Source organism: Lottia gigantea, assembly GCF_000327385.1.
Source record: "Lottia gigantea unplaced genomic scaffold LOTGIsca_58, whole genome shotgun sequence".
NCBI lineage: Eukaryota > Metazoa > Mollusca > Gastropoda > Lottiidae > Lottia > Lottia gigantea.
Genome location: NW_008709979.1, coordinates 1,572,900 through 1,596,019, shown reverse-complemented (window position 1 = coordinate 1,596,019; position 23,120 = coordinate 1,572,900). Strand labels below are relative to the sequence as shown.

The window sequence follows — 23,120 nt, the reverse complement described above, 5'->3', positions numbered from 1 at the left end:
CAGCACCTAATAAAACATGTTAATCAGAGTTGTACACTATGTGATCTTTTCTGCTACAGAAATTCTGGTGTTACTCAGGCTTAATGTCTACCAACAGTTCACATACAGCTTGAATGGATCCAGAATTAGATCATGTTGATTTTTGTTGGATTTCTGAGCCATACTGGGTAATATAGAATGAAAAATATTTGTGACAGACACAAGATCTAAGAAAAATAGGGCCATATTACTATTCTTAATGAATTAAAACATTCAAATTGCAATATTATCAATTTAATAATTAATAGATATAAATTTGTAAATATTTCAGTAAATTATTTAGAAATAGTTTTCAATCTTCTATATTCAGCATTAATATTTTGTAATTGAGTAGGAAATGTTTTATCAGAATCTTGATAAAGTTTCTCAATACATGCCACAACATTCTCTAAAATAAACTTTGCATTCTTTAAAATAAATTTCTCATCATTTACAAATCTATCTGATTTCAAAGAAGTTTCCATGTGGTTTATTTGTGCTTTAAACACAGCTGCTAAACAATCAGCTATAAATTCTTCCCACTCTACTGTAAACAACTTCAAAAGATCTTCTGCAAAAATGAGAACACTTTTGGAAAATTGAGTGGTGTTCATGGTTAAACTTATAAAACATTCATCATAAACACATTCCTTGATGGCTTCCAGTCCACTGGACAACATTTCTGCAAGAAATTTATCACAATCCCTTTTATTGAGATGATTCATTGGTCTCCATAGATCATCAGTTGAACGATATTTAACACCCTCTATTAACTGATCTCGAGTTTCCAAAACAACTTGACGTAATGGAGTTTCTAACATACCTGTCAATGAGAAACTTAGATCCAGTCCAATACTTTTCAATTCCAGACAATGAAGCTTTGCTAAAGATACACAATCTGTAATGGTGGTTAAACTTGATTTACTTTCAAATACTTGACGACAAAATGTCCCAATGAAAGCTTGAAGTTCATGTTTTGACCAGACAACAAATGCAGAGAAACATCCATTATGATCAGGGAAAGCTTTCAAAAATTCTTTAGCTGTCTCTGACAAACTAGTGAAAAATACACCACATAAACATCTAACATACAAAGTTGTAGCGCCTTCAAATTTTAACTGTCTAATATTGTATTTAATTAATGCAGTTCGATTTTTTAGAAACAGTTCACAAGCTTGAGATGATTTTCCCAGTCTAATAAGTTGTGTTACAGCTCGTCTAGCAGCTCTTGGTCCACCACGTAATGATCTTTCTGGGGAAACTTGTAATTCACCCATTAAACCATCTGTCAGTAGTTTAACTCTATGATCAATCCTGGCTCGAAATTCCTTGACAGCAGGTGTTCTTGGTCTATTTCTCAGAAAGTTGTTAACCTTGGACACAAGATCCACAGCACCTTCAAAATCTCTCTGAGCAATGCACATATCTAAATCTTCAGGGAGCTCCAGCCACTCATCTGTTAAAAAGCTAGAATCTTCAAACTCTAGTTCATCTTCAACTTCCTCACTAAATGGATTATTTTTCTCATTCTCTGAGGTAGAATTGTTTAGAGATTGAATCTGTTGTTCAGCAAGTCTTGTGTTGGCTTCTTTCTTCTGTTTATCTTTGTTAGCTTTCTTTTTCTTAGTATCATCTAGTATATCTAACCATTGACGTTTTGATTTAGTACTGTCAGTCTGATACATCCTTGTTTCTGGAAACATTAAAATCTTGAAAGCATTCTTCACTGAACCTACATCCCTCACATTTACAACTGCTAAACTGTCTAGTTCATATAAGCCTTGAAATCTATATCGGACTGGACCACGTCTGTTAGGAACCCATGTTGCAATCATAAAGCTATCATTTAAGAGAAAGGCATGAACCCGTTGCACTTGTGTTAAATTTTCTGTATCTAATTCTACAAGGTCTCCATTATGTATTAAATGACGGCCTGGTACTTCTGCTACATTGGAACACCCTTCTACTTTGTCTAACAGAAATGCCAAGTTCTTTCTTGTTTCTTCTTCTGGATTCACTTCACTTTCTTCATCCTCATCTTTTGGACCCTCAACAACAGCTTTATCACTAACTAAAGACATTGCCATCATAGATGACATGAGAATTTTTTGATCAGATAACATATGACTAAGCTGGTACATCTCTCCTTCCAAAATAGAAATTTCTTTGGCAGTTTCTATAAATTGTGAGTAATTCTTGTACACATTTTTCTTTAATGACTGAGCAGTGTCATCATTTAGCATTTGCATCTTATGCTTCATATCTAACAGTTGGTCTTCCCCTGATGCAGCTATTTTGGCAACAAATGATTCTGCATCAAAAGCTGGTTTGGCTAAAACCCTTGCTAATCCTGTTCCGTCAGCCATGGTCAGTTTTGTATTCTATAAAAATGTGTTCAATTATACAAATTGTAGTGGATTTGTTTATTTTGATGATTGAGACTGGAGATCTGCAGTGCAGAACAAAATATCAAATCAGTTCTACTAGCCTAGTTGTTAATGCTCACCGAGATATTTGATAACAATTGTATACAATGTTAATTTAACAAATCATAATTTGATCTCTTAATCCAGTCGCTAATTATTGCAACAAAAATTGTCACTTCCAAATAAAGTCCTAACAGGTGGGCGTGTCCAGAGTTATATCATTAACGCCATCTATATTTATTTGGCAAATTCTAATTGGCTCTCTTTCCGAGACCACAAATAATCATCAGTTGCACCCCTTTGACCACGTAATCACTGTATGAATTAACATGTACCTTCGACTCGCACATTGGAATAGATAATGAATTGATGTTTAGTGTTTAAGCCCGAAATTAAATTTAAAGTTTATTCTAAACGAGCAGGCTAGCCTAATGTCGCTGTGAACAAAATTTCCTTCACTGTATAGGCCTACTCCATAACATTGCCCGTTTTCATAAGGTTTTTCTGAACATCGCGTTTAAAAGTATGTCAGAGTAAATGGGGATAGAGAACAACAGAGTTTGCCACTGAGTATACTTTGTAAACCTTTATTTGATTGGTTAATCCATTTCCATCACCCAATCCCCTTTTCTACTGGCCAATGTAATCATAGATTACATTGCTACTATTAACGAAACTATTTTCCACTTTCTAATAAAATGTTTCTAGACAAAATAGTTCCGTATCATTATTTACAGTAGTGATACTCTATACTTCAGTCATATTTTTCAATCTTAGAATTCGCGGAACACAAATGAAATTAATAATGGATTGTTGTTAGAATTTACATTATCCAGAATAATTGGTATATGAATAACCAGGCATGAAGCGTATTAATATTGGTGTATATGAGGCTAAACGAGTTTGATTGATGTGGCCGAGACCAATGTTGCTGTCAAAAAATCAATAACTTGTGAAATTCCTTGATGTCGAAATACACAAATTTCAAGACATTCTGACGGATGTATTATTATTCTATTATGGTGTACATTTCACATACTTTGTAATGCTGGTGTAAGACAATGGGGAATTGTTGTGGAAAACACCCAAATCCTTATTTACAGAACAATGTGAGTGAATTGACTCCTCAGCGACCAATTGAAAATGGTGCCAATACAACAGGTCAGGCTGCCGTTTTGGCAAATACAGCCCCAGCAACAGCTACACCATCTCTCACTACATCTCCACATCAATCAGACTTGTCATTAGAACCATCTGTGGCTACTAGTGGTAAAGTGTTTGTGGCATTGTATGATTATGATGCCAGAACTGATGAAGATCTGAGTTTCAGGAAAGGAGAGCATTTGGAAATATTGAATGATACACAAGGCGATTGGTGGTATGCTAAGTCGAAATCTAGTAAATCTGAAGGTTACATCCCGTCCAACTATGTTGCCAAAATAAAGAGTTTAGAATCTGAACCGTAAGTATTGAAAACTTTAAATTTGCCAAACGTATGTTTTAAACATTGTGCTAAACATCAGAAAAAAGGTGAATTGTACAGTGGTGTAACCTATTTTCGTGAATATAAGGATTCAACACCGAATTTCGTTAAAAAAACCAAAAAAAAATTTTATGTCTTAGAAGTGTCCTCAGATATTCTACAAAATAATTAAAATTGGTTTATTTCGATTTTCTTAATGAATCCTTCACTTTGACCCATATTTTATGAGCAACCAACTCGGTAACGGCGGCAGAATGCGCCACCTATTTTCGTGTACAATGTTTGATCTATAAATAAGTCGAGAAAAATACGTTGTATAGATACCGGGTGGAATAATTAACTTCTCTTAGTATTTATCTTTAATATCAATTCATTATAACTAGTGACAATTCCTTCAAAGAACCACGATTTTAAAAAAAAAATTGTGACTGAAAAAATAAGATACGTAGCGTGATTTATTGCTAAAAGTCAGTGAAATAACATAAGAATACGGTCCACTTTGTGTTCTTTTCTGCTGACGCGAAATCTGCTAGTTGATCACGTGACTTCATTCGTTGGACTACATTCTAGCAGACGACACTTGGAATTCCGATTACCGCTTGGGATTATAAGGAAATTCGACCGATAAAAAATGGTGACGTTTGGTAATAACTGAAATCCGCCATTTTGTATTTGTCAAAGTATACATTAATACATTTTACCTTGCTTGAAACTACTGGATTCATTCTACTAACTGATATTGTAGAGAAAACCCATGTTTATCAAAACAAACTAATGCGGAGGTCGCGCAAGGTCGCTCATGTAAATTGTTTATCCTTTCTGGAAATCCACGAATAATAGGTTTCCACGAAATTAGGTTACTTGACTGTAACAAACATCATAATATTGATAATTGTCTTGCTGTGAAAGTCTTGAATCCTATAGAAGAACTAATGCCAACTTATGAATAATGAATGATATGAAGGTTTAAAAATGAGTGTGTTTTGGGTTCTGTGTGATAATTGATGTAATTGAGACTAGGAATATTGAATAATTGGTGACTAATAATTCTCTTGACTTCAGACTCTGATTACAGTCTTCTATTCTCTTATTGATTTAAGACTTTGGCATTTCTTCTTGTAAAAGCTTTTTCTGTCACTAGTTTCTGTCATCAAAGTAAGCACTTTTTAAAGTTTTTTTTTTTATAAAAAATAAGATATGCAGTATTTTGAGGTGAATAATTTGGTATATTATAATGATGGAGTGGTCAAGACTTAGCAATATTTTATTGTTAGTCATTAAAATACATTAACTGAACTGTTATGATTTAATGTTTACTTTGACCTTAATGCTGTCAATATTGTCCACTGTGTATTGATGTGTGAGAAAATTATAAAGCAAGTCCAAAATATTTGATTTACTGCATTTGAAATCAGTTGACTTTTTGTTTCTTGACAATCATTACAATGTGTATAAGGGACACTGATAATACCAATTTGCACCATTCCAGTTTTCAATAAGACGTCTGTGGTTTCTGCTATTCCTGCAAACTAAGTGGTGATGATGCCACAAGCTGTAAAATATGCCTTATCACATAAGGCTCTTCTCTATTAGTGACTTTATCAAATAGTGGAATTGCAGACGTCTGATTGAAAATTAGAATGCCGTATATTGATGCTATTAGTTTCCCCTATACACATAAAATTTTAAGAAAACCTCTTTACAATCCCTTTAAAGATTATCATAAATTGTCCCCATAATAATTTCTAAGCTTATAACAGGTATTCCAAAATCATCACAGAGTTATTCAAGAAAATTTTTATGTTTTGTGATATATATAGGTCCAGAATTTTCTTTTATGTTGGTCTGAAGTAGACAGATAAATACTAAACTCACATGCAGACCTTTTTGTAAATATTATTATGTTAATTTTCTAAGATAAAAAAGATGAATGCCTATATTGATTAAGGAGATCCTGAATAAGATAAGCTTAGAGAAACTATTACTTGTAAATTAGAACCTAAATGTAGGCTTATATCAAGAATTCAAGTAGAAAAATGTCACTGTCCTACACATAATAACTATATCAAATGATACAAGCTATATTTTAGCATTCAAATAAAGTATCATGTGAACTTCCCTATGATTTCTATTTAGTTTTTGATATGGGCATCAATTTTTTAACCTCTTTACTTCCTATGTGATCATGCAGGTGTATTTCATGTTTAAACAGATGAGTTCTAAATCTTCCAGAAAATCTTTACGTATTGTTCATGGTACAAGGTAATCTAAAGCTATCTTTATTATTTCTTGTTAATTTCTATAGGTACATGTTCAGCAAAAGTGTAAAAGAAGCACAAAATCTGACTAATAAGGAAATAATACTAATATGACAGCAAACATAATCAAAAATATGGATAAGGTCTGAAGTTAAGTCTGGATTCTAGGGTAGCTGGTGATTGTTTAAGTCATTTCTCTCAGTACTTTGTGAAATGGAATTTTATATTTCGTTCTAAGTAATGAAATACAATATTAAAAGCCTGTGTAAGATAGAATAGTGTTTTAAATGAAAATAACATAGAAAGGTTATATAGGAATGTAGTTTGTATTTTGATCTTTGCCTATAACAGATGTTCTACATGTACTACTTTAGTTTAAAATCCAGTTTGTAAACTTTTACTACGCCATTTTATACTAACATCATGTCAGAAGACAATATTTCATTGAAATATAAAATGGAAAAATAAATCTTATCATAAGGAACAATAGTAAATGTATTAAAACAAGTTCTTTGTTATTCAAAACCAGACACACAATGCCATTCTATTAGAGGTTATTAGGTATAAGGTCAACATGTTATCATGTTGATATAATGTCAAGTTTGAGAAATATGTTAAAATATTTGGATATTGTCATACCATTGATATTTGACAGTTTTTGTGTAGTTCTGTTTTTTTGATAGTTAACCTATCTTTCGGAAAATGATAAGTGGAGGTTGATTGAAATCTGTACGTAACGTAATGCACAATATCCAACCTTGATGCTGAATTATTCTTATTCCTTGATTAAGTACCTTGATTAAGCTTGGTTTTAAAAATTTGATCAAAGGCAGTAAATTCATTACTAAATGCCTTAAACGTGAAAATGTGTTAGAAGCAGAACTTCATGGTTTCTTTTGTGAGAAGGAAAAGATTTGTTCAAACAAGAGCTGGCAATGCCACACATTATATCACATAATTTACAACATTGGGCATAACAAAAAAATATGTTACAGCCTAAAACACATTATTGCGTGTCAATTACAGACTTTCTGTCAAGGACTCTGATTGCCTGTATTGGCTATTGTATCCAATCAAATCTCTGGATTCCATGATGCAAGAATGGTGGCTATCGCAGTTTGTAAAAGCTTGCCATTGTGAAGATGACCCAGCACTAGTTCGAACCCTTTGTATAAGTACCAATCAACCTATATTCTGCTCATAATTCTAACTAAACTTTGTATTATTTGTGTTTTAGGTGGTATTTTGGTAAAATTAAAAGAGTTGAAGCTGAAAAGAAATTACTGTCTCCTGAAAATGAACATGGTGCATATTTGATACGTGATAGTGAAAGTCGCAGAAACGATTATTCTTTATCAGGTAATAATATTAATTTCTATTGTAATTTCTTGTTCAGTGTCTGTAAAATATTAATATTAAATCAAGCTATTATTAAACCTGATTTGAAGGGCTTTAAAGCTAAGATTCCATATAAGCGTCATGCGGGTGCGTCTTGCGGCCATAAATGGCCCTTGGGGATCCGTCATGCGTCAAATATGATTCCATATGTGCGTTAAACGTATGCGTTATCTTTCTTTTGATGCACAGACTTCTAGACAGATGAATGCTTTGGTGCATAAAAAAGACGGAATCCCCACAAAATACGTCGCGTCACGTCACGCGGCGATACACCCGGCGATTTTTTTTTTGACGTATGACGGAGACCATTTGACAGATACCGCTTCTGCATATATGGAATCATACCCTCTTAAACCAACCATTTCGATGAGGCATGACGGATTGACATGACCCGTATATGGAATCTAGGCTACTGTTTGACTAAATAAGCTTACTTAGTAATTTTACATCAATGATAGTTTTTGAATGGCAGTAAATTGGAAATATATGACTTACGAAGAAATAGTTAAATTGAATTTGTGTAGAAATACAGCAAATTCATTATTTGATTAATTACAAAAAAATTTTATCAACTATGTGGACATTTAAAGGTAAATGAGACAGCACATTTAATGATCTTAATATTATTGTTATTGCTCTGGTTTAAAAAAATGATCTACAGTAGTTCAAGTTAATTATGGTATGTTTGGTAGTAAATACATGTAAGTGTGTTGGGTGTGGTATCATAGTATGTATTGATTATCTTACATAGTTTATAATGACTTTCTATTTATTCACAGTTAGAGATGGTGATACAGTCAAACATTATAGAATAAGACAACTTGATGAAGGTGGATTCTTCATTGCTCGACGTGTAACATTTAAAACATTAAGTGATCTAGTAGATCATTATAGTACTGATTCTGATGGATTGTGTGTTAATCTTCGTAGACCCTGTTCTCAGGTAAGGTTATTAATTTATTACTAGTACTTCATCAATAGGTTTCTTGCATTAAGTTTATACTTATCTTATGATTTATTGTGTCCATCTTGTGACATGAAATTAGTGAGGTATCATTGAGATCATATAATGATATATTTGTGCAAAAGTGAAAATTACTCGCTCACTGTATTCTGTTCCGTAAATGTGTTCCCAAGTAGACAAAACTGAAAATGTGGCATATTTTGAATTTGACTGAAATTATGTTGATGTCCATTGAATACAAATTTTTTTCAATGATAATTTTGTGTCCTAATTTAAAAAGAAAAATAATTCACACAATTCAATTGTCAACTATCCATTGTACAAGAAAATGCCAAGAAATACTTCAGTAGTATGATCCAACTAACCTGCAATCCAGAAAAGATAAACAGATGTTTAAGGCTTGACACTATGGATGGTCAGGGTGTATTTTGGTATGACATGTTTTAATGTTCAATCAATAACCTGATAATTTTCATACATACATTCCGCAAGTATAATTATGTGTTGTTATTGCATTTCTATTAAAATGATAAATTGAAAATAAAAATATCATTCTCTCAAAATATGTACTTTAAACAGTTTACATGGTTACGTGCAAAATATTTATTAGTAAACAGAATGAGTCATATTTGAAAAACCATTGTGAATGGTGTCATAATGTATTTTGATGCTTGTTTTGTTATATTAATGTATTCATTTCCTACAGTAGCTACAGTTCATGTTTTATTTTATTATCAGGAAATAGCCTATTTAAATTTTACCCTAATTGCTATGAATAGTGAATAAATACTTTGACCATTACACTGTTCTAGAATCTGAAGTCAGCCATTTTGTTTTTTAAAAAACATACAAATTATAATTCAGGGGATGATTCTTTATCTCAATATTAGAAATATGATAGGTTTATATAGTGACTAATTTGTAAGTAGTAGGAACTCCATACACAGAATATAATGTTACAAGGGTAGGCTGTGTGAAGTCCATTATTACACATACAAAGGCATGAAAACCTATTATGAAACCCATCCAATTTGAATATTTAACCATATGTTATGAACGAAGTAATGAAACCGACTGTGAATTCAATAGGGAATCTATGTCTATAAGGTCTAAGGTGATAATGATATTCATCTGAATACTGTTTGAAACTAGTATGATAATGGATTTATAGGACTAGGAAATGGTCAAATAATTAAAGTGACAGCTTATTTAACCTTCATTGTAACTGACAGGGAAAGTTTTTCATAGATTGAAAACATCCTGTGTCAAGATAGAGAATGGGAATTCAATATCAAACTACTGGCTTTTCAGTAATCTTCTAACTCTAGTCTTAAAAATCAATAACAATTTATTTCATTACTGGACTTCAACATCCAAACATTTATAACCTTTTACCAGACAATATTGACAACTCTAGAATACAACTTCTCATTGATACAGATTTTAACACAAACAACTAACTCAATACTCTCAATCTACCAGTTTAATGCCATGACATAGCCATTTTTTAGAATCTGTACAATGTGGATTCTTGTTCACATGAAGTCTATGGTGACTATTTTAAGCTATTGCTATCGAAGCTGTCCATAATAATTATGGTAAAACACTGTCTGAAAAGTGGGACGATAATTGTAGTAGAGCGATAGAAAAACTAGTTCTAAATCTGTTAATTTCAGTCTAACCCTCTATAATATTGTATTTCAATAGAAAGCCAAATGATCAATCAATACAATTTCTATAGTATAATCTAATATGAATCAGGTTCTATTTTATCTTAAAATCTCATTTATATTCTTATCACACATTACTTCCACTTTTTACTGGTTTCATTTTCAATCAATCTACAGAGAACCTGACTAGAAGATTTGATTCATTTGAATTAAGTTATTGATGAAAAAAACTGCTGATAATTTCTCATACCATATTGTATCTAGATGATTGATCTGTTTTTGTAACATTTTTATTAAGGTCACATTAACCATACATATTTTCATTACCAGTACAAGTTCCATCACAATATAAAGAATACTATATCTTTTGTCTTAGAATGTCTTAAAACATACTATACAAAGTTAGGATTTGGTCATTTTACTATTAAAATAAGCATATGCAACCCAATTCCTTTCAAATGACCCACATTTTGGAATGTAAAACACTGTCTGTAAATTTGAATTTCCAAATAATAATAACTGGAATCTTCATCAAGCCAAAGACATACCAACACTTGAAGAAATGTCTTGAATTATACAATAAAAAACAGAAATATACACATTAATAATATATTAAAACTCTAGTTTAAATATATTTCAATATATGTTGATGTCAAATACAAATTTAATCATAGGGAAAAGGAAAATTTAGACCTACAACTAGAATTGTTTGAATGTAAGAAGATGTTAAGCAATTTATTTATACATTACAAATAATGATTGTGATAATCTTTAATTTATACAGTTCAGGGTGTGTCCATTTATACAGTTTGATTTAAATAACCTTTGTTATATGCGCACTTCAGTTTTCAAGTATTAGAAAAGAAACAGTTTTGACTTCTGGCTCTTACTTTAACTAAACCTACAACCCTGTAATTCTATTACAGTTAGTAGACTGGTTGGTAGATGTGACTCATTATTTGATAAATTGTTTGAGTATAATGATGTTTTGTGTCTGTTGGAATACTTTATAACTAGTCTTATGACTCACTAATTATTCATTTCTAGGAGAAATTCTTCTTCTTTTATTCCCTGTCTATTATATCACTGTAATAATCATAGCAAATAAATGTCACACATAAATTCTTCCTAAAGGATGAACATGCCTTGCATTCAACACATTCAAATAGATCATAGATTTAGTAAATGAAATGAATTGCAAGTCATAAAAGTTTCTTTAAAAACAATTTACACTGTGCCTTCAAGTGACAAATTTCAGATGTGTTTCATCGTAATAATTTTCATATGAAATGTTTTGCCATCAATGGATTTAAATCAGTTTCTTATCATTATGATATCATTATCGATCATATATGATTTATATTCAGGGTTAGTTGAGTTATTAGCCTTGATTTTGCAGGATTTTTTAATAAATTGGTATCCTAGTTCATATTCATGAGATTATGGATATGTTTGCTGCTATATTCATGAAGAGAATTAGAAACTTATCTAGAGATAATAAAATTGATTTCCAAACACCAAGACATAGACAGTTGGATCCAATTTTGATTCCTTGTAGTCTTCTTTTCTATATATTAGTCAAATTCTCGTCTTATGTAAAAACTGTCCTGAAATTACTTATATCTACCCATGTGGATAAATATATTTTCATAGCCTACTTTATTCTTTAGGATGTCTGGTTTCAAAAATGATTCAATACCTACAGTAATAATTAGTTAATTAATTCATGTGGGCTAATTATTAATTAGTGTCAGAAGTTATTAATAAATAGAGACATTATATAATATCATTTGTATCATATTATCATTACTGGTATAGAATTTTACAAACAACACACATATGGTATTGACATATAGTGTGTTGAATATTAAACAGTATGTCACCTGTCTTTAACAATATAATAGAGATATATCATGTGAATATTGTTATTATAATGTAAGCTTATCACTGTTAATAATTGATGACATAAAACATACCAACATTATACTTTACATAGTTGGATAAATAGTACAAATATTTATACCATGCAAACAGGAATTTCATATTAGAGTCAGCAGTTATAGTTCATAATTACAACAGTAAATACTGATAAAACCCTCAAATAAATTTTGATTAAGAGATAAAATAAATCCATCATTTTAGGGATCTGTAGTCAGTTATTGATCACATAAATTATGCGTTTCAATATTAATAAAGTTTCTTTTCACAGTATTCTAAACCATTTACCTTCAAATTTCCTACAAATGTCCTCGAAATGCAACCAACCTGATGTCAGATAGAATTCTGAAAAGTGATATGATTAACTGTAATTGATTTATCAGCTAGTATAATTAATTTTAAGATAATGATAATATCCCTTTGATTGGACTAATATTTTTAAATAAAGAAAATTGTAACTCCCTTGTAATATTTCTGATAAACATTTTTTTATTTAAATGATCACTAGAGTTCTGGTAACTTGTGAGGATTGAAATACATACACATGCTTATTTTATAATATTGCAGTATTGATGTGACTTTTGAACCTATCATGTTTTTCTATATTTTAGGTTGAAAAGCCTCAAACTGTTGGTCTATCTTATAATACTAAAGATCAATGGGAAATACCTAAAAATTCCTTGAAACTTATTCGAAAGATTGGACATGGTCAGTTTGGTGAGGTATGGGAAGGGCTATGGAACAACACAACACCCGTAGCCATTAAAACATTGAAACCCGGTAAGTAGTATTAATGTTAGTCTTTGCATATTTTATAAAGTAAATGAAAATAACTATAGCTAAAATCAATTATTGGTATTAGAGGCTGAAAGCAGACACGCGGCCGACTCTAGGAAGCATTGGCGCAGGCATCAGAATTTTGGAGAAACAGCACCTTATCGCATCAAACTCGCTACTGACTGAGCTATTCCAATGCCACTTATTATTGGTGCACAGTTTGCACCAAGATACTAGTTGAAAATTTCAACCAAATTTGGCTGTTACACTCTCCTTACAGTTCTTATGATGATTGTGTATTAAGAATTTGAATTTTGAGGAGGAGAAAAGAGAATTGAAGAATATTCAAATATCAGTCTTAACAAAATTCTTATAAAAATTGATACATATTTTTAATATGAAATCTTGTATCTCAAAATATTCATATTCCCCTAGTATTGATTTGTAATTTTCTTTTATTTTAAGGTACAATGGATCCCAAAGATTTCTTGGCTGAAGCTCAAATCATGAAAAAATTACGTCATACTAAATTAATTCAACTGTATGCTGTGTGTACTCAAGATGAACCTATTTATATTATTACTGAATTAATGAAAAATGGAAGTTTATTAGAATTCTTACAAGGTATGATACATCTATATGGTCATACCATATACTTCTCTTCATGTACTCCATACTTGTATTAGTGTGTACATCATTGACAACTGCCTATCAATACATGTTCAGTAGAGAACTCCTTATCTAAACTTTTGATTCATAGCTGTTGTTATCAAAACACAGATGGACATAGATACTGAACAGGAGCTAAAGAATATTCTGTAGTACAAAAACAGTATTTCAATGACAGGGAAAGGACTCATCTCAAGCCGGAAACACATGTTTCAGATATAAATTATATGATTTACAACATTCAGGTTTAATCTGCTGTTAGACTTTTTTATACGCCCACATGAATATGTGGTCGTATATTGTCGTCGCCCCTGTCCGTCGGTCCGTCTGTCAACATTTCTTGTGAGCACTATAGAGACTACAGTTTTTATCTGATTTTGATAAAACTTGGTGTGATACTTTAGATTGATAAGATCTCGGTCAAGTTCGAATTTGACATATTTTCAATGAACGGTTTTTGAGATATTGCCCTTGACTTAGAACTCCTTGAAATTTGTTAAAAATTGTTCGTAAGCAGGATTGAAGCTACAGTTTTCATCCAATTCTGATGAAACTTGGTGTGATCATTGGAATTCATAAGATCTCGGACAAGTTCTAATTTGACGCATTTTCGATGAACAGTTTTTGAGTTATTGCCCTTAACTTGATTAAAATGCGTCGAAATTTGTTAAAAATAGTTTGTGAGCAGGATTGACGCTACAGTTTTCAACTGATTCTGATGAAACTTGGTGTGATCATTGGAATTGTTAAGATCTCAGACAAGTTCTAACTTGATGCATTTTTGATGAACGGTTTTCGAGTTATTGTCCTTGACTTTTTAAAAACGCGTCAAAATTTGTTCGTGAGCAAAATAGAAGTTACAGTTTTCAACTGATTCTGATGAAACTTGGTGTGATCATTGGAATTGATAAGATCTCGGACAAGTTCTAACTTGACGCATTTTTGATGAAATTTTTTTGAGTTATTGCCATTAACTTGCGAAAAACGCATCAAAATTTGTTTGTGAGCACAGATCTCGGACAAGTTCTAACAAGAGATATTTTTGATGAACGTTTTTGGAGTTATTTCCCTTGACTTTGTAAACACGCGTCAAAAGTTGTTTTTTGCCCTTGATTGGAGCTGTGTGATTTAATTGTTTGTTGTATTTGGGTTATTGATATTGATTTTAAAAAATTTTGTGGAATTATTCAGCATAAATAATTTCTTCAATATGAGAAAATTCGTACTTTAGTCACTAAAGACTGTTTTATTATTTCTTACAGCTGCCAGTGGGCGTATGTTAGCTTGCAACGCAAGTTATCTTTTATATAGAAAAATCAAGTTGGTGCACACTACCACTTAAAACTTGAATCATGTCATTACTTCTCTTATATAGGAAAAGGTCGAAGTTTAAAATTACCACAACTTATAGACATAGCAGCCCAGATAGCATGTGGTATGGCATATTTAGAATCGCAGAATTATATTCATCGTGATTTAGCTGCAAGAAATATTCTAGTAGGAGATTCTAATCATGTGAAGATTGCTGATTTTGGATTAGCTCGTGTTATAAAGGTAGAGGTATTGGTGTTATCGCTTCATTCTATCATTTTATTTTCCTATGTTGCTTATCACTTGCTACTGTCTAAGTCACCGCTTTTATTAGTCTTTTAATTTGCAATGTTTATGTTTTGAAAGCTTATTTTGTCAATAGTGTTCTGTTCTTCAATGTGTGCTATATTGTCACATCATTCTCTTTATTTCAACATTTCAACTCTTGCAAATCTCTTTCCAGTTCTTTCCTCAGAATGCAATTCTAAGATATCCTTTTTTGGGTGTTCACATTCACAGAGAACAGAGAAAAATGTTTTATTGATGAGCATGTAAATATCTTGAAATACAAGAAACCATAAGTGCAAAATGCTAATTAATAGCCTACTGGTCTTCCACAACTGGAGGTAACAAATAGGACATAAGTTTACTAATAGATTTATAAGTTAGATTTTTACTTTAACTTAACTTTAACTTTGACCTAGTAATTTGAATTTAATTGTAATTCTGTAACTAACTGTGATATATATATATAATAGGAGGATGAATATGAAGCTCGTGTTGGTGCTAGATTCCCTATTAAATGGACAGCACCTGAAGCTGCAAACTATAACAGATTTACAATTAAATCAGATGTTTGGTCCTTTGGTATATTATTGACTGAAATTGTTACTTATGGTCGTGTACCTTATCCTGGTAAGTACTTATTTCTGTGAAAGAAGTATATGGTGGACATTTAAGGTCTAACCCCATTCTAACCTGCATGAATTCTCTAGAATGGAGGGCAACATATTTTAAGATACATTAGTTATTTCTCTTTAGAAAAGATACAACAATCAATATCAGTTGGTTTTTGAAATTGATTGGAAAGGTGTCTTTTTTTCAAGCACTTTAAAACAAATATAAATATATTTATTTAGTTGTGCATGATAAAAACCAAGAATTTTCTCATATATATATGTATCTCAGGAAATATTACTTGAGTGTAATTTTTTTTCTAGGTATGACAAATGCTGAAGTGTTACATCAAGTAGAACATGGTTATCGTATGCCAGCTCCTCCAACATGTCCTAAAACATTATATGAGATTATGTTAGAATGCTGGCGGAAGGATGAGATGGATAGACCCACATTTGAAACATTACAATGGAAACTGGAAGAATTCTTTACCATGGACCCAACAGAATATAAAGAAGCATCGGTCGTGCGATAATTTATTTGAGTAATAATAAATGGACCAATAGTTACTTCACATTTTAATTTTCACGCTCAAAACATCATACAAAGTAACATTATGTTACAGTGTCGTGAAATCTTTAATTGAGCTTAAAAAGCTTGTTTTTACAGTGCCGTTTCTACATGCATAGTGAAATAGTCATAAGTCTATATTGTGAATGGCAGTTGTGATTTTTTACCATTTTTACTTTGTGAAATGGACTGTACTTTTACGGAATGTTTTTTTACTCTATTAACAATTGCATCTTGTATGTGAACATTTGTTGCTTTGTGTCAAAATATTACTGCTTCAACCCTTATAAATATTTTGTCCAAATATGTCTGAGTAATAGTAAAAAGTTTTTGTGAAGGAAGTCAGTTTGTGTTCAGGTATTTAAAAATACCACTGTAATGGAGAAACGATAATAACAGAAAAGAAACAAGAGATGATATAGTTGAGTTGTATGACTATCATATTTATCATTGGATCATTTGTGTAAATAGTTATCAATGTAGTAGAATGATTGAAATAGTTTTCACATTGTAGTTTGTCATCGTTGTACCATAGTTAAATTGATATCCATAATGTCTAAAATTATAATTAATTTAATTAATGTCAAATATTTGATTATCAATAAGAAAATGTTTTAATTTGGCAGCATTTTGTATTTAAAATCAATCATTCATCAAGCTCCTCAGCTAATTGTGAAATTAAATCATTTTCTCCACCTTTACTATAGACTTCTCATCATATGAGACAATGATCCTTTTTAAGCCTTTTCTATGTACATGTACTATAAACAGGTTACTTTATATTGTCTTTATTTCGCTGAATGATACATACTAGTAAATTTTTAACATTTGGTATTCATCTGTACAGAGTTTAGTACTTATTCTTTGTAATTTTGAATAATATTTAAGAATTGCTGTTTTAAGAGACAAATTGTGGAACCATTATATAAAAATCTATTATTTTAAGTAAAAAGAGATTATTTATTTTAATCAAATACTTGTACTGGTGCTAAAAAAGCATTTTAAAAAATTTGCATAGTAATTTTTAGCTGATGTTAAATGCTTAGTTTATAGAAACAGCCTGAAGGATCAAAAGTCTTTTGTCATTGCCAGTTTTTATTTATTCCCCACTGACTCAATTCATCATCATATTGCAATTTATAAAACCAAGATAATGGCACATTTTGAATAACTTAAATCTAAATGCTTATGCAATAGATATATCATTTGTGCTTCAAACTTCTCAGAAAGTTGTTACATTGTACAGTTTGGATATTAAGTGTTTGTGAAGTGGGTTGATATAAATGGATTTTTGTGCTGATGTTTTACTGGTCACAGTTTCGCTATCATTGTCAATATCATTGGTGTGAATAATAGTTATACTGTATGTGAAACTTCTTATTCTAATGTCAGTCATTGTAAAAGTGACTTCTATATAGGATATCTCTCTTGAATTAGATAACCTTTACTGTTATTTATTACACTGAAACATATAGGTTGATAATATCAAATTTACTCAACCTTCTATTTGTTTTCTGTCTTTATGCAAGGATTATTTCAATACTTGTTATATGTAAGGCAATGCTTACCCTCACTCACTTCAAATTCTGATGCCTTTGCCAGTGCTTCTGAAAAGTCAGTCTAGTGTCATCTTTCACCCCCAATATATCCTCCCTTTATGGCATTGCTTTGTTGATTAAAAAATTTTCCTGTCAACTGCCTATTTCTTCATTGAAATACAGTTTTTAACCAATAGCCCTATTTGTCAATATTTCCCTTATCTCTTCCAATATTATTATCATAATTGTGGAGAACTGTGCAATTTAGTCGTAAAAACAGGCTATTCATTGTGTTGTTTTTGTCATTGTTGTTTTTCTTCTGAACAAATGTTCATTTTTTTCTTAATATTGATTAAAATAATAAAATAAATGTGTCTTTCTTTTATTTAGATGGAAGATATATGCCTAAAGGCTAAAAGAGTGCAATTTGGATAAAATGTATGTTTGTATTATTGATAAACATTGTTTAATATATTGCCAATAGCAAATGATATCTGCATGGGATAATCTTAACAAGGGCTTCAAAGTAACCTGACCTTATTTTCATTTTGAAAGGCGACACATTTTGCTGAAACTGCATTCTTTTATGAACTTTAATGTAAAAATTGCATTGTTAATGTTTGCCTTGAGCTTTCAAATTAGCCTTTGTGTCTAGCCTACCCTATTTAGGCCTACCTTAATTCATCCAATTTTAGTTGTGGAGAAATTGATTTCATTTCACAAGCAGATCTACAGATACACTAAAAAATATATATTTTTTTTATATATATACGTATTTTGTGTGTCCAACGTGACATATTAACACGGACAAATTGACTAATGACGTCACCGGAAGTAGGGGAATCCGAAGGGATTACCGTAGAAAAAAAAACCTGAGCGATTTGTGGTTTTTCTGAGTTTTCCTTAAAAGGTTCGCTCATATTTGAACTGTCATCATGAAAGCAGAGGTAATGGAAAAATTAAACGTATTCTGTGATCTGAAATTTGCTGTGAATATTCAGGACATACATGTATATGATTAAAGCAGGCCTACCTCTCTCTGCCAAGTGTAACATCGATAGCTCTATAGGCCTATGGCGACACTACCTGTTAGTTTCCTGCAAGATAAAGACTATTACAATTACATTGGTTGGCTCCTTATTTTTCTGATAATGCTGCTGTAAATTGAAATAAATATTATATTCATTCATAGACATATAACATAATAGGACAGGTACAATATACAATATTGTAAGATGATATGGACCTACAGCCTATCTTCATTGAGATTTCAATAAATCTATCAATTTCTTTTTAGTAAGGTTGTTTTCACACTTGCTGACAGAAGGCAGTCACAGTTCTCGATGTTAATAGGCTATGACAAAATTATTTCATACTAAACTTTGTATGGAATATCAATGATTTTGTAGGCTGAGGAACTAAAGAAGAAAGGTAATGAATGTATGAAAGCTGGAAATCATACTGAAGCTGTCTTTCATTACACACATGCTATCAAAATAGAATCAAAAAATGCTATTTTATACAGCAACAGATCTGCAGCATTCCTTAAAATTGAACAATTTTATTTAGCAATACAAGATGCTAGGAAATCTATACAGTTAGATCCAAACTGGACAAAGGTACAGTACGTTTGGTTTTTATAAATTAGTGCCTAAAAAATATGTGTAGAACTTAATCAATTTCTTTTATAATTGATATAATTTAGTGCGATTTCAAATGAAGGGACATCTTGCCCTTAACTTAATACAAACTATTTCTACTTTCACTCTACATTTAATACAGTTGAGATTGTATATTTTTAGGGCTATTTTCGAAAAGGTGAAGTTGAGTTTCAAGTTAAGAATTATTCAGAAGCATTAAAATCTTATAATGTAAGTATTTTTTGCAGAGTTGAGATCGAAAGCCAGGCTGGGAATACAAAGCAATTTTTTTTTTATTGAGAGCTCTATTCAGACAGAAGATGAAGATAAAATGGTTCCTATGAATTGGCAACCAGAGTTTCCATTGCCTCAACTTAGGATCGAAGTCAAGAGTAAAATTAATGCTCTGTCATGGGAAAATTGTCCTCATTGCACTTTACATAGCATTGATGTCGTCTTCAACTGAAGAAAGTTTAGAAGAGTAGATATAAAAGTCCATTCCATTGCAGTGTGTCTTTTTTATGAACAGTGGAATACCTTATATTATAAATGTTCTAACATAAGATTATTTTATAATATTCAGCATGCATATGTATTAGATTGTAATGATGAAGGAATCAGTGCTGCTATATCTAAAACAACTAAAGAAATCAATAGAATAAAGAAAGGTACTTTGAATTTGCATATATTTAAACACTGTACACTTCAAATGTTGTTTAAAGGATTGGCCTGTATAAATATAATAGAATGAATAAACAGTAAAATCATAAGAGCTGAGTTTCATCTATCAGTTCTTGTAAAGAGTTGGTCAGATATTCAACAAATTTTGTACAAGTGCAACTTGTAGGGGAAACAAGACTTTTATGTATAATTCAAAACTTTGTAAAACACAATTAATTTCCATGTTGGCATTTTCATAGTTACAAAATTTTAAATAAATTTCAATCTTTTTAATAGTGACTAAACAAGAACCAATATTATTTAGTTGTATTGGTGGTGGTGTAGGATTTCTTATTGTGTTAGCTGACCAATATATAGCTGTTAAACCTTCAATACCAGTAAGTTTATTGTTGTTTCTTTTGAAAATAAAAAGGTTATATTTTTTTTTTATAAAAATCTTCTACTAGAACTTTTTATTTTTGCAGGCTACTAGAGCGATACTTATCAAATTTGTGAAAGGCTTGTCTTTATCACTATGAACACATTGGCTTATTTAGTTATAATATGTCAAAATATTTCTCTAATAAGTGGTGGCATATTTAGTAATAGTCACTGAAATAAACATTCTATAATATTTCAGCACTGGATATTTCAAGTTATATTAATAGTAGTATTAGCAGGTATAGGTTATTTAATTTACAGATTTTATAAGTGAGTATAATTCAACTAATTTGAAAAAGTTTGACCGGAGATAGCCAGTTTTCATCCGATCTTTATTAAACTTGTTGTACATTTTGAGTTCTCATTTAAATTCAATTAAATTAAGAATTGTTTTAAACTAGGGTTTGAATGTTAATGATAAATTCGGTTCAAGGGTTTCAGGTAACAAATTTTGTTCATTAATGATGAGTTTTGTTCAGGGGTATTAAAGAGTTTCTAGAAAGTTAAACAAAGGTGATATTTAAAGCAGGGGGTGAGGTGAAATCAGAATAGGGTGTAGACCTCTATACACCTGTATTATTTTGGGGTGAGCTGTAATCAGTATAGGGAGGAGACCTCTGTACACCTGTATTGTTTGGGGGTGAGATGTAACCTACAGCTGTAGTACATGTTCATTGTGACTGCAGACATCCCAGAGTTCACCTTGTTGTCATGTCAGCAAAATAACAGAAAAAATGTACATGGATGCAGAATTTAACATTTGTTCATTCAATTTCTTTTAGGTAAGTTTTTCTTTTTTTTTTATTCATTTTTAGTGTTCAATTTTATAACTTCCTCTTGCCTCATTTGCTTTATCTATTTTTATATGACTTCAAATTCCCAATCTGAATAGTTTCAATTGTGAATATCTAACTTTCAATTTGAAAGCTGAACTTTGGTGTTTTATTGAATTTGTTATACATTGTCTTTATTTATTTTAGTTTATGATTGTTTATAAGAGTGATATCTTAGCATATTAAAAGTTAATTTCTACCAAGAATCCAGACTAGGAAAGAAAAGTCACAGAATGAAGTTTCATTTATAAGGTAAAGACCATATGATATTGAAAGCATAGTAATATGTTCTTTGAATTTTGTTTTCAGACTCTTTCAAAATGCAAAGTTCTGTTCTTGAAGGAAAATATGTAACCACAGGTGGCCTCAAGCATGTTTCTATTGCTATGTTTATTACAATGTACATGTATTAAACTTTATTAATAATAAATGAAAGTCTGTGAATACTTTAACAACACTATTGATATCAGAATGCTTAGATGTCTAATACTTAAATCCTTTCCTACCAATTCTCCCATGTCTCATGTGGCTTTGGTTTTTTATTATTTTATTATTTTTATTTTATATCAAAAAAGATATCTATTCTATAAAGAAAGATATCAGTTGAAAGTGTTCAGAAAACTTTGTAATTTAGTGAGTGAATTAAAATTGATCAACATTTGTCATAACAATACATGATGAAAATATTAGGAAGGATAAGAATATAAATTAGGTTGTTACTGATTGTGAAAACAATAATTACTCTCATAATAAGACATTAATATTGATAATCTTTCTTTATATTACATAATTTATAATTAGGTTCATCTGATTTCTTCAGTTAAATTGTTTATTTGACAATAATATGAATATTATCAATATCTTTACTGCTTTCCACTACTGTTCAATGAGTTCTACAGACTATGAACTGCAGTGGGAAGAAATAAGCAGCTGGAAGATTCTGTCCCAGAAATATGTTTACCTTTATTCATTGTCAGGAATCGTCTCTCTTTAGCCGCAAATATACTTATACAGTGGAGCTGCGTTTATCCGGTTGCCGATAATCCGGAAACCCCGATATCCGCACGCTTTTTACTGGGAACGGAATATTTTCTATGTAAAATTACCCGTTAATCCGGTGCTCCGGTTTGTATATCTTAGCTGGAAGACTCCATGCTATGCCTGTTTTATTGAACACTTTATTAAATTTTCTGTTTATGTGTTTCCTGAATAATTGTCATTTTAGAGGGTTTGATTAATTCAATACTTTAAGAACATGAAATGTTGAGATATATAAGAAGGATTCCAAATTGATAAAGGTCATCACACATCAAATACAGTGGGTATTGATGGTATATATTTAGAATATATACAGTCAAGTAACCTTATTTCGTGGAAACCTATTATTCGTGGACTTCCGGAAACGATTAATAATTTACATGAGCGACCTTGCGCGACCTCCGCATTAGTTTGTTTTGATAAACATGGGTTTTCTCTACAATATCAGCTAGTAGAATGAATCCAGTAGTTTCAAGCAATGTAAAATGTTTTAATGTATACTTTGACAAATACAAAATGGCGGATTTCACTTATTACCAAACGTCACCATTTTTTATCGGCCGAATTTCCTTATAATCCCAAACGGTAATC

The 23,120-nt window shown here is 31.0% G+C and overlaps 2 protein-coding genes across 2 annotated transcripts; one reads left to right on the top strand and one right to left on the bottom strand.

Moving 5' to 3' along the window:
• Window positions 1–257: 257 nt before the first annotated feature.
• On the bottom strand, window positions 258–2,638 carry LOTGIDRAFT_207015 (hypothetical protein). The gene has a single exon (XM_009063559.1). It carries the CDS (start codon window positions 2,382–2,384, stop codon window positions 315–317), a length of 2,070 nt encoding a protein of 689 aa, XP_009061807.1. The 5' UTR covers window positions 2,385–2,638; the 3' UTR covers window positions 258–314.
• Window positions 2,639–19,329: 16,691 nt separating this feature from the next.
• LOTGIDRAFT_127724 (hypothetical protein) lies at window positions 19,330–19,560 on the top strand (the record flags this gene model as incomplete). Its single annotated transcript, XM_009063558.1, has 1 exon — window positions 19,330–19,560. A coding segment is annotated over one exon (231 nt), but the record flags the coding sequence as incomplete, so codon positions are not given.
• Window positions 19,561–23,120: the final 3,560 nt, after the last annotated feature.